Below are 11,865 nucleotides of genomic sequence, written 5' to 3'. Positions count from 1 at the left end.
GACTGAACGGACGAAGGTAAGGCAGCCGCGAGTAGGTGGGCGAGATCGCCACTCCTATCGGGCGCCACCTGCACTGATGGATGCGGGTGGGAATCAACGCTTCCTTGTTGGAAGGTTGCTTGCCCACCGCTCCGTGAGGCAAGGGTACCAGATCCTCGTCCAATGGAAAGGTTACCCGAAGAGTTTTGACTCTTGGGAACCGATCGATACCCTACGTATTGATGTGCCCGGCTTGGTTGCTGCCTATGAAAAGGAGCACCAGCTGAGGCCACTTTGCTAGTCTCAAATGGACTAGCAGAAGTAGCGTAGTAAGAATAAACAGGGGGTACAGTACCACCCATGATTTCTTTCACACGCGAACGGGCGAAATTAATTCGCTGCGACCGCTGTTTCATCACATCGGAATGTGGTTGAATGCGGCGCAGAAATTCCGCCTCGTATTGGTCGGGCGTTTCATTTGAACGCAACACGACCGGGATCGGGAAAATACGCCCAAGCGATTTTCCCTGAGCCCTCCATGATTGAAAGACGCCATAATAATATGTGCGTCTACAAGAGCGCACTCTAGGAGCGACGATCTTGGCCCGTTTAAACGAGGCCATCTAAATGGAGGGTGCATTTTTGGAATGCCACCCGTCACGTAGCCACGTTCTAAACGACTGGCTTGTGACACCGACTGAGCACGTTCACGTGTCGTCGGCGGAGCTTTAGGCTCCGAATCCTCTATGTCAGAACCAGTATGATTTATGGTCTGAGCATAAGGCGTTGTGGTTATACCCAACTGAGAAGCGGCTGCGCCTCGCTCTCATTACCTGTCGCTGCGCTTTCCAGCGCAGACGATGGGACAGCATTCGTAAATGATGCTGTCGCCATGTTGTGAGCCATGAGAGAAGTTTGGATGGGCAATAATGCCGATTTATCATTCCTCATGAGCTCGTTGTCCGCATCACTACTATGAGATGACGGCGACGGTGTCGACTCATTGTAGTCGACAATGAGCGACGGATCAACATCCTCACTGTTAAAGTGGGATGGATCCTTTAGCCCTGTTAACGCGACAGCCGCAAAGGCTGTCTGCGTTCCGACTAAGGCATTAGACGCAGCCGGCGAATTAACGCGGCGCGTGCGCTTAGTGCGAGGTAGTGTGGGCGTCTTCGCAGATGATCCACCAACGTTGTCCCTTTTAGGTGGCTTATTTGGCTCCGCGTAAGACGCAGGTAGCCAGAGTGAATGAGAAACTAAGCAACGCGTAAAGCAGCTCGATGTTCCTGTGTCCCCTTTGACGAATAGCAAAATGTAAATTCGTTCTTAAAGGGTGTGGTGGTATAACGGGCTAAATTTGCCCTAACGTTACACAATCCCCGTTAAGTACACTTTGTGTACTTAAAAGGATCTCAATTACTTAATTAATGTAATTGGACCTACCACTTGGGTGTGGATCGCATTGTGACCCACCCTTGTGTATGCAATGTCACTGAGGGGATTCACATTAGCGGGGATGACAGCGTGCAATATAGGTGACAGACCAAATAAATAAAGATTCCACGAGGCTTTGCTGAAGCGAGGAAAACGCCGCAATAAAGCCGCGTCTTTTATTGGTATGCTGGCATGGAAGAGGAAGTGAGAGCGATGTTCGTTTTGGGAGTTTTGTGAAATTATAAGGAAAGAAGCTCCTTAAAAGTAAGAAGTTGGGATTAATGTGGAGATTCCAAGTAAAGACTGATGAGCAAGGAATCATTACTCGTTTCGTTCTAACTTGTGGGTTTGGAAACCATCAAGAACCAGGTATAGACACTGTGGAATTGTAGGCGGGCACGTCGTAATGCGGCCACGCTCTACTTAGACACACACCCTAGCACAGCGAAGAAGCGGTTAAACCAGCTTCCCTTGCGTGCAGTGAGGTAGTTGTGGTGGGCAGTTAGCGACCCCACCCAACACACTAAGTACTCTAGTAAAGTGTCGTCACGGGAGCGGTAATCCGGCTCCTCGTGCGCACTTACTAAGTAGAAAGTAGTTTTCAGACTGATTTATATTTAATCGCATTAAATATAAATACCTATTGTTACCAATCAAAATGTCATCTCTATAGATAACACTTATTATATTTCGAGCGTATCTTTCTAGATATCTCGCGTAACGGATGACGCTAGGCGTCATCTCTCCTAATGTGGATGCACCTATGTGCATCACATACACATGGGTTGGTCACAAATGTGAGCCACACCCGAGTGGTGGATTCCAGATTTTTTTAATATTTCGAGTTTCGAAGGTAATCTGCGAACCGCCACTTAGAGTTGTCAACTCGTCCCGTTGTCGACTCGTCCCGTTGTCGACTCCTGTTTTCCTTTATGATTTGTCCTCGTATAATCAACAATAAAAAGACTTAACAAAATTTAACTACTTCAAGTCGGGGCATATTACAACTCGCTTCTTCGAGAGAACACCTATGATGTGTCCATCCTTGATCTGCTTGCGCACATAACGCCATCGCAATTCAACATGCCTTGTTTTGCTGATATGCGTTGTACCGGGCTAATGTTGACCTAATGTTACACAGTCCCCGTGAGTATGTTTGGTGTACTTAAGAGGATGGTCAATTAGTTAAACGCAAGCAGTCTGAAAAGTACAAGTCGTCTTCCCGGTCCGATACTATGGACTCGGGCATCCCGTGTAGTCGGTAAACATGATCCAGGAACAAGAGAGCTGCCTCCTTGCCTGTGATCGATGTCTTACATGGTGCTAAATGCACCATTTTGCTCAGTCTGTCTACAAAGACGACTAGCCCTGTCCGACCCTTATGATCGGGCGGCATGCCAAACATGAAGTCCAGACTTACTGACTTCCAACAATTGGTTGGAATCGGTAGCGGCTTCAGTGGCGCACTGCTGGACGGTGCAGGCTTAATGCGCTGACACTGTTCGCAAGAGCGTATATTTGGCCACCCATCTATATAGTTGTGGCCACCAAAATTCCTCTGACACTTGTAAGAATGTCTTTTTTTCACGGCCCAGATGCCCAGTAGATGGCGCATCATGGAGCTCGTGGAGGATCATCAGCTTGAGATCTGTGTCATGAGTCACATAAATTCTCAAGGGATCGCAAGGTGACAGCTGATGCCATAATAGGCCATCGCTGTAGCTAAAGCGATTTAGCTTTGCTTTCAGGTGCGACGGAAGGGTTACATTTCGTCCACCGAAGTGATCCAACAGCAGGCGACAATGGTCATCCTGACTGTAGCTCTCTTTTATTTCAGAGGCTAATGAGCTCGTCACGTGGTGTGCCTTCATGGCTGCCGACGTTGACGGCTGAACTTGTACTTTGGCATTGGACACACTTTCCTGGTGTCTTACCTCGAAGTCTGTTCTGCGCGATAAAAGGTCAGCCAAGACATTCGACTTTCCAGGCTTGTATTCAACTTTGAAATCAAATTCAGAGAAGAATGTGAGCCATCTTGTCATTCTAGGCGAGAGTTGCGGTGAGTTTATTGCGGTGAGTTTATTGCGGTCCGCAGTGATGCGTAATCCGTATAAACCACAAGTGGTTTGGTGCCCAGTAGGTGCACACGAAACTTGACAAGAGAAGAGCATACTTTATTGAAAGTAGCTCTTTGTCATGCACAAGGTAATTCAGTTCCGCGGCTTTTGATAGCTGGGACTGATAAGAGATGACACGGTCAACGCCGTCGTCATCCTTCTGCATGAGTGCGCTGCCTTTTGCAAAATTACTTGCATCGCAGACGACGCTAAAGAGCTTATCCGCGTCTGGCAATGCCAAGACTGCTGCCTCAACAAGAGACTGCTTCACTGATGTGTAGGTGGCATCTTGGGCGCCGTGTATAGAAACACGTGCGCGAGAGTGATCGAGTGAACTAGCGGCGCGTAAAGCTGCTCGCAGTTCCTCTCTCTACTCTGTCGAATTTAAAAATGTAAATTCGTTCTTAAAGAGGGGGATGGTGTAACGGGCTAGAGTTGCCCTAATGTTACACAGTCCCCATTAAGTACATTTGGTACTTAAGGGGATGGTCAATTACTAAATAATAGTAATTAGACCCAACACTCGGGTGTGGTGCACATTTGTGACCAACCCTTGTGGATGTGATGCACATGGGTGCATTCACATTAGGAGGGATGACGCCCAGCGTCATCCATGATGACGGCTAGCGTCATCAGTTACGCGAGGTATCTATAAAGATACGCTCGCAATACATATTAAATGATATCTATAGAGATATCATTTTAATTGGTAAAAATAGGTATTTGTATTTAATTCTATTAAATATAAATCAGTCTGAAATTTACTACCTACTTGGTAAGTGCGCACGAGGAGACGGATTACCGCTCCCGTGACGTCACTTCACCAGAGTTCTTAGTGTGTTGGGTGAGGTCGCTTGCGCGCCCACCACAACTACCTCACTGCACGCAAGAGAAGCAGGTGCAAACCGCTTCCTCGCTGTGCTAGGGTGTGTGCTAAGTAGAGCGTGGCCGCATTACGACGTGCCCGCCTACAGATTACAGTGTAGGTGAGGTGTCTCGAAATTTCACGCACGCAAGAGTACAGAGGAAGGTTTCTTATGAAGCTTAGGGTCTTTAGCTTCAAAGGTGTCGACAAAGTCGTTAGAATAGAGAAGTAAAACTGGATTAATATATTTTGTTTCATACGTAACGATCTTCTATCTACTACTGAATTTATATTATTGATATCTTACTAAGTATGGCGCTTCCTTGCGCACCGCACAATCGTGTCTAGTGACGACAGGTTAATTTAAACTCAAATCAACTAATCAATAGAGCTAATATTTGATTGATCAATAATACCAAATTTAGTATTATTGGAACTATTTAAGTCAAAATTAATAAGGATAATAATTTTGTACTTCTTTAATTATTTCCTCTTATAGGAATAATAATTAAATTTTCCTCTTTTAGGAAATAATCCCTGTGTAACAGACACCACTTTACACAGGCGTAGTTGAAAGTGAGTCATTGCGCGTGAAAGGGTGAATGATGAGTGATGATTACTGATGAATTTAGTCAATGAATTAGGGGGAGGAGCGAATAGTCCTATTTAAACTATTTTATGTAAATGTATCCATTAATTACAAGCCTCATCAAGTTATCCAATCAGTGCAATTAAAGAGGAATCGGAAAATCAAGTAAGAAAAATTATGTTAAAATCCAGGCAAAAGATCTTCTCACGTATCCATTATTTCTGAATTGACTGATCCAGTGTCAAGTCCCCAATTTTAAAGCACTCATGCTGAATCTGTACCCACCTTCCACACACAGCGCCTGGAATGGCCAGCCTCCGTCATACCCCGCTGGCACGGACTCGATCGTGAACGAGATTTACGAGGCTACCAAGGGCACTGGCACCAAGGAAAAGCAGCTAAACAAGGCGTTGGGGGGCAAGACAGCGACCGAGCGTGGCTACATCGCCTCGCGCTACAAGGAGCTACACAATCAGCAGCTACGTGACGTTTTGGACGACGAAACGTCTGGCCACTACGGATTTCTTCTCAAACTCTTGGCCTCGCCCCTTCCAGAGGCCGAGGCTGGCATTCTGCGCAAGGCCACCAAGGGCCTCGGCACTAAAGAGGAACTGATATATCCCGTGGTTGTAGGTCGCACGAATGTAGAGATCAGTATGCTAAAAAAAGTCTACTTTGACCTCTACGGCGATGACTTGGGCTCGGTCCTCGATAGCGACTTGCACGGCGACTATCAAAAGGTGATTCTAGCGTCGCTCCAGGCGTCGCTCGTACCCTACGATGGAAGCATTCACAACGCTGCAAAGGTACAAGCAGATGTGGAAAAGCTGTACGCTATGGGTCGTGGGAAAATGGGTACAGACGAAGATGGCTTCGTCGGAATTCTCGTGGCCAGCCCGCCCGAGCACTTACGCGCTGTAAGTGCGGCTTATGAGAAAAAGTACAACGAGCCACTTGCTAAAGCCGCCGCGCACGAGTTTACCGGCAACGCTGAGAAGGCGGTGTTGTTCCTGATTCGCATGATCACGGAGCCGCTCGACCTGTTGGCAGAGCTCTTTGAAGAAGTTATGAAAGGCTTTGGCACGGATGAGAACGCTTTGAGCTCGGCGGTGGTGCGCTACCACATTGTGTTGCGTGATATCAAGCCGGTGTACAAGAAAAAGTATGGAAAGGAATTGCGTGAGCGCATCGCCGAGGAAGTGAGTGGCGACTATGGAGAATTGCTGCTCTCGGTCTTCGATGCCCGCGACTAGGAGCCAAAAGGAGTAGTGATGGCGTCTTTATATGCGTGTCAATACTGCTAATAGCTTCCGAGTGCGTTTTTGAACAAATAACGCACGACGATTACTTTTGTAATTGCAAACTTGTGTTGTTGTACAATTCAATGCTGAATTGTATTTTTGCAAAACAAGAATAGTTATGAATTCTAACGTTCGGTATGTTCTAGAATGGATTTAAGATCTCAACAACGAAGGCCTCTCAGTGCAAATTTTGCTATGCATAAAAAAACTAATTATAAAAATTCGCAAACGAAACGACAGAGGTTGGAGCCCAGATCTGCTCTTTCGGATATTGTGGCGTTGCTTCCCAGAAACCTCACGTCATTCTTATCACCCGAAGACGCATTGAACCTGCTATTGCACTGCGCTTCTTTGCTTTCGCAGGATGTACGTGATGCTGTTGCCACGCAGGGTTTGCGAAATTTTCACGACCGTGGCAAAGCACATTTCGGAAAAGGGTGTATACGTGACTGGCACTATTTAGTGCCATCTAAAGCCGCGGCTGGTTGCGGTGATTGCTGTGGCTGTTGCCGCAATCCAGTGCCATCCGACCTGCCTCTGCCACGTGTCTCAAATGCTCGTTATTCGCTCTTAGAAGCCATGTGTTTGATCGACAAAGGGATCCAACAACACTGTGATCAGGTTCTTCAGTTGGATCGGAGTTTTGAGCGCAGACAGTATGGAGTCCTTCAACCAGTCGTGTTTTCACTGGCCACGGCCCTAGAAGAGAATTTTCATGATAAAAGAGGAAGTGTCGAGTCGCTCAATTCAATTAATGTCAAGGATGTAGCAAATTTAAAGTCGCTAATGAATCGTGTAGAAACGAATTTTGGCAAACGTTTTTTTGATTTGCCAGTTGAACGCCATTGCTCGAGTATGGTCGAAGCTCATTGGACAAATATCTCCGTGGACTTGGCTACAAACACGACGAGTTGCCACTTTTGTGACACAAAAACACTCAGCATGATTGAAGGTCCGTTGAATCCTCAATTTCGCGAGGCCGAGTACGAATTTCTTATGCGTCAACACTGTAAAGATATTTATCAGCCGCTTAAGAAATTCATGTTGCGTCATTTACATCACGTTCGGTATGTGCACCCTCCGCATGGATGGAACGATGCGGGGGATAATTTCCAAGGAAACGAATGGCTTGATCTCATTGGGGGAGTTACGCCGGGAGGAGTGCTCTGTGGCGTGTACCTGACGGATATTCGCATTCCACGTGCCTGGATCATTGACCGCCTCGCACCTGGCGCGTATCCGTTTCACGAGAGCGCAGTTGATTTAACTCTCTTGCGTATTGCGAATTAGTCATCAACAAATGTCGTGTAGCCATGTGAATGTGCTCTCAAAAATAATTTAAAAACAAAAAAGTAACACAACGCCGCTACATCGCTCTTTTCTTTCTCACGCGTGAGTTCTAATGTCTCTTTTAACGTTTTATCGCACGCCTTACATCCGGGAATGTTGGTTATCTTGAGCATTTTCTTGCTGAGCTCGTAATTTCGCGAGCTAGTTATTCCTTTAAGCCTTACGCTCATCTTCGGCTTCTATATCCAGAACCAAGCCTTCGCGTCTTGCACGCACTTCCGACTATTTCTTTATCACGTAACGTTTGCGTTCCCTTGTTTGTGCCTGATGTGCTGCTGGGCCGCATAATCCGTCAGAATCTTCCAGCGTAGCTTGATTAGCTAAAACATTCGTTGAGTAGTTCACGATACACAAGTAACCTTTGTGCCAGCTAGTGCCGAGGTAGCTGCATCAATACCGTCATGGTTACAATTGATTCAACAAGTGGCCATGTTCTGTTTGACAAAAAAACACGTTTTGATATTGTGTATCCATTTTCACTACAAAACGTTGATTTGAGCCCATCAATATTAGAAACCAGTCATTTGCATGTTATGGCTTGTAAGCGGAAGCACCGTGACTTCTCGGCGCATGAGAAGCTCGTGCATAAAAGTTGCTTGCTCCTGCAGCGTGAGGCTAAAAAGCTGCGAACGTTCATGCTGCGCAAGGTTTTGCAGCAGCTTAAGCAGCTAAAGCAGCAGCTGCTAGCGCCTGTAACGGATGAAGTCAAAAACGAGAAGCGCGAGCATAACCTTCGTCGCAGGATTGAGCGGCTCGAGCGGGAACATTTGGGACTAAAGTCGTTAAACTTAACCAAACTAGTGACGAAAGCTAGACTACAGACGGGATTAGATCGGCCAGAGAATGAGCAGGAGGCCACTGACGACGTCGAGAGAGAACCTGTGAAGGCAATAGAGACGCAAGAGATTGGGAACCTGACAACGACGGATCCGACAAAAGAAATCGGCGAGATCGAAGAGAAGCTGATGAATCGTTTGTTGGCGCACAAGCAGCTTGTGCCGCTATTGGATGCGATTCGAACGTTGGTAGAAAAAGAAGAAAAGGAAGCGGAAAAGAAGCGCCGGTTGCAGGAAAAACGGGCGCTAAAGCGCAGTCGGCACGAGTCGCTGATTGGAAATACCGGACGCAGTGGTGTCGCGCCAACGTCGCTGTTTCTTGGCTCGCTGTCTGGACGTGATGAATTTGAAGAGGTCTTGGAGACGAAGATGGATACATATGGGACGATGGCTGAAGCAGACGATGAGATTGCCGAGTTTTTGGGCGAGAAGAAATCGAAAAAGAATCGAGCGGGGCAGACAGCGCGTCGAATGAAAGCAATGCGGCAGGAAGAAGCGCTAAAGCGGCAGGAGAAGCGTCAAAACGGCCACTTTGTAGCTTATAAGGAAGTGGCATCAGATGGCAAGTATGGATTATCCGAGCGACCGAAGAAGGCCAAAGCCAAGGTCAAGCGGATGACCGAAAGCAAGCCATTTTCGCGTGTAGCCATGTCTTCCGCAGCAACTACACCCGCGCAGTCATCAATTGCGCCGGTGACTACCGCACCGCACCCTTCGTGGCTCGCCAAGCAAAAGCAAAAGGAAAAGGAAAAAGCAACATTGTTTGCCTACAGTGGCACGAAAATTACTTTTTAGACTTTACCCACTTAAAATTCGTAAAAAAGAACGATCTTGCCGACAATCATTCTAGTGCGTTCTTAGCTACGCAGCATCTTGGCAACGCGGTGGACCAGACTGCTGTCTGTAGGAGCACATTGCCGACGCAGCGCTGGGATGTGAGAGCTCACGATCTCATCCAGTGCTGCAATGTCGGCGCTCTTGACTTTGGGCAAGTGGCGGAAGCCCAGCGTGTGTGCCGCCGTCTGCAGCGACGGTCGCACGCGCTTCCACAGCGACAGCACGTACTCGTCTCCTTCCGCAAGCTCGCGGCCGTAGCGACGACGAAAGAGGTCCCACAGCGCGTCTTCGTGCAAGACGCTACGCTCGAGCTCCGCCATGGCCGCTGCATTGTGCCACACAGTGCCCGCTGACGCCACTACCGCCACGAGCGCAAGCCCCGCGGTCGCTTCAAGTGGTGCGCCACTGGCAAACGCTGTGGCCGCGAGACTACTTCCTCCTATCAAGATCGAAGCCACAAACGCTGCACGACGCCATTTTTCACGCGCATACCGCACGCGGACGTCCTCCAAGACCTCGGCATGCATTTTCAAAAGCCGCGACGAGTCGTAGAGGTTTGTAATGAGATTGTCCACGCGTCGTTCTGGGGCCCGTTGGACTTCGCTCACGACTTCCTCACGCATGGCATTCAAGTCTTTCATTGACGCACCAAGACCTTCCGCTGGCTGCATTTGATTGTCTCGCGTCGGAATGCACATGGTGTAGATCCGTGGAAGATCTTTCAGCGGAATGACTTTGCTCAAATTCCAACACAGCGACCCGTACGCGCGCGCAAAGTCGTGGATCTTGCGGAACTGGTCCACTTTGTTCAGTACGAGGTGGAGTTTATGATCCATGCCCACGAGCGACCGCGTCAGAATTGACAACGTCTCCCCCGTCGTGCCAGGCTTGTCCGGGTCAAAGAACAGCAAGACCACGTCCGCACGCTCGGCGTACCACCGCACGACCTCTGGAAAATCATATCCTCGATCCGAGTCTCGACCAGTGGTTTGTGATTGGATAATAGTATGTGCACGAAAAGCTGGGGTCTCGACCGGAAGCCGATGGGGGGAATCAATCATTCCTGGACTGTCGACAAGCATATAATTGGCCTGGATCCCTTTGCGCACTTTGAGCTGTGTGCGCTGGATCAACGCTGGGCCGTAGACGCGCAATCCTGAGAATCCAAGGTCTGGGTCACCCACGAGCGCTGGACCGTCCTGGTCGAGATCGTCGTGTCCGGGTGCGATGATCGTAAAGCCGTCGTCGGTCGGGGCGACGCCCGTGGACTGAACATCGCGGTCGAGGAGGTAGTTAATAAAAGAAGACTTGCCAGATGAGTGATTGCCTAATAGAAATACAAATGGGAGCGAAGGGAGCTTCTCTTCGCGGTGTTTGCGATCCAATGGACCGAGGAGCTTCTCGTTTAACGGGAGCAACACTTGCGTTTCCAATTGACTTGTCTGGTGCATGAGGCCAATCCACTTTTCAGCATCGACGGAATGATTCTCACTTATGGCTTTCGACGCTGCTATTGACGATCGACGGCGAGAGGACAGCACGGACCGGCATAAAGCGGCGCGGCTTCCTCGACGCAGCATGAGGATATTGGGCGTCTTTTGTATTTGCGTCGCTAGGATTAAATTTAAACACTTGTGTCAATACAATAATTAACGTATTTGTTAATTTGAACTTGGGACGTGAAAGTAGAACATGTGTCGACAATTGTCTCAGTATCGGAATAATTATATTCACTCCCTTTTTAAATTGATTCACTCCGCTTGAAGTACTGACACACAATATAATAAGTGGGCGTATGGGCACAGTTTGGACGCAAATATTTGCTTTATCGCGGCAGCCCGTCGGTGATTGTCCCATTCCATCATGCAGAGCATCATTGTGACGGACTAAAGTTGCCTTAATGTTACACAGTCCCCTATAAGTACACTTGGTGCACTTAAGGGGATGGTCAATTATTAAAAATTGCAAGTAGACCCAGCACTCGGGTGTGGTGCACATTTGTGACCAACCTTGTGTATGTGATGCACATGGGTGCATTCACATTAGGAGGGATGACGCCCAGCGTCATCCGTGATGACAGCTAGCGTCATCCGTTAAGCGAGGTATCTAGAAAGATACGCTCGCAATACATATTAAGTGTTATCTATAGAGATGACATTTTCATTATTAAAAATAGGTATTTGTATTTAATACGATTAAATATAAATCAGTCTGAAAACTACTACCTACTTAGTAAGTGCGCACGAGAAGCCGGATTACCGCTCCCGTGACGACACTTAACCAGAGTACTTAGTGTGTTGGGTGAGGACGCTAACGCGCCCACCACAACTACCTCACTGCACGCAAGAGAAGCAGGTTAAACCGCTTCCTCGCTGTGCTAGGGTGTGTGTCTAAGTAGAGCGTGGCCGCATTACGACGTGCCCGCCTACACTTGGTAGCACTTGAAATCCTTCCCACGACCCGCATCTCTGCGTGTGTACGTGAGGATGAGCCTCAATATTGATTGGGCTCATTTTCCCCACCTCTCCGAACATCATCGGGAGGTGGCAGGGCT

General features: G+C 48.1%; 4 protein-coding genes across 4 annotated transcripts; all 4 read left to right on the top strand.

Moving 5' to 3' along the window:
• Positions 1 to 5,253: 5,253 nt before the first annotated feature.
• On the top strand, positions 5,254 to 6,240 carry CCR75_004021 (uncharacterized protein; the record flags this gene model as incomplete). Its single annotated transcript, XM_067962111.1, has 1 exon — positions 5,254 to 6,240. The coding sequence occupies one exon, from the start codon at positions 5,254 to 5,256 to the stop codon at positions 6,238 to 6,240; it is 987 nt and encodes a 328-aa protein (XP_067819394.1).
• Positions 6,241 to 6,483: 243 nt separating this feature from the next.
• CCR75_004022 (uncharacterized protein) lies at positions 6,484 to 7,578 on the top strand (the record flags this gene model as incomplete). The annotated part of the gene is made up of 1 exon (XM_067962112.1): positions 6,484 to 7,578. The coding sequence occupies one exon, from the start codon at positions 6,484 to 6,486 to the stop codon at positions 7,576 to 7,578; it is 1,095 nt and encodes a 364-aa protein (XP_067819413.1).
• A 461-nt stretch (positions 7,579 to 8,039) lies between these two features.
• On the top strand, positions 8,040 to 9,664 carry CCR75_004023 (uncharacterized protein; the record flags this gene model as incomplete). The annotated part of the gene is made up of 2 exons (XM_067962113.1): positions 8,040 to 9,246; positions 9,270 to 9,664. The coding sequence occupies 2 exons, from the start codon at positions 8,040 to 8,042 to the stop codon at positions 9,662 to 9,664; spliced, it is 1,602 nt and encodes a 533-aa protein (XP_067819412.1).
• A 481-nt stretch (positions 9,665 to 10,145) lies between these two features.
• CCR75_004024 (uncharacterized protein) lies at positions 10,146 to 10,397 on the top strand (the record flags this gene model as incomplete). The annotated part of the gene is made up of 1 exon (XM_067962114.1): positions 10,146 to 10,397. The coding sequence occupies one exon, from the start codon at positions 10,146 to 10,148 to the stop codon at positions 10,395 to 10,397; it is 252 nt and encodes an 83-aa protein (XP_067819396.1).
• Between the last annotated feature and the right edge of the window lie 1,468 nt (positions 10,398 to 11,865).

Source organism: Bremia lactucae, linkage group LG16 (assembly GCF_004359215.1).
Source record: "Bremia lactucae strain SF5 linkage group LG16, whole genome shotgun sequence".
In the NCBI taxonomy this organism is placed as follows: Eukaryota; Oomycota; class Peronosporomycetes; order Peronosporales; family Peronosporaceae; genus Bremia; species Bremia lactucae.
This window is presented reverse-complemented; position numbering and strand designations above follow the sequence as displayed.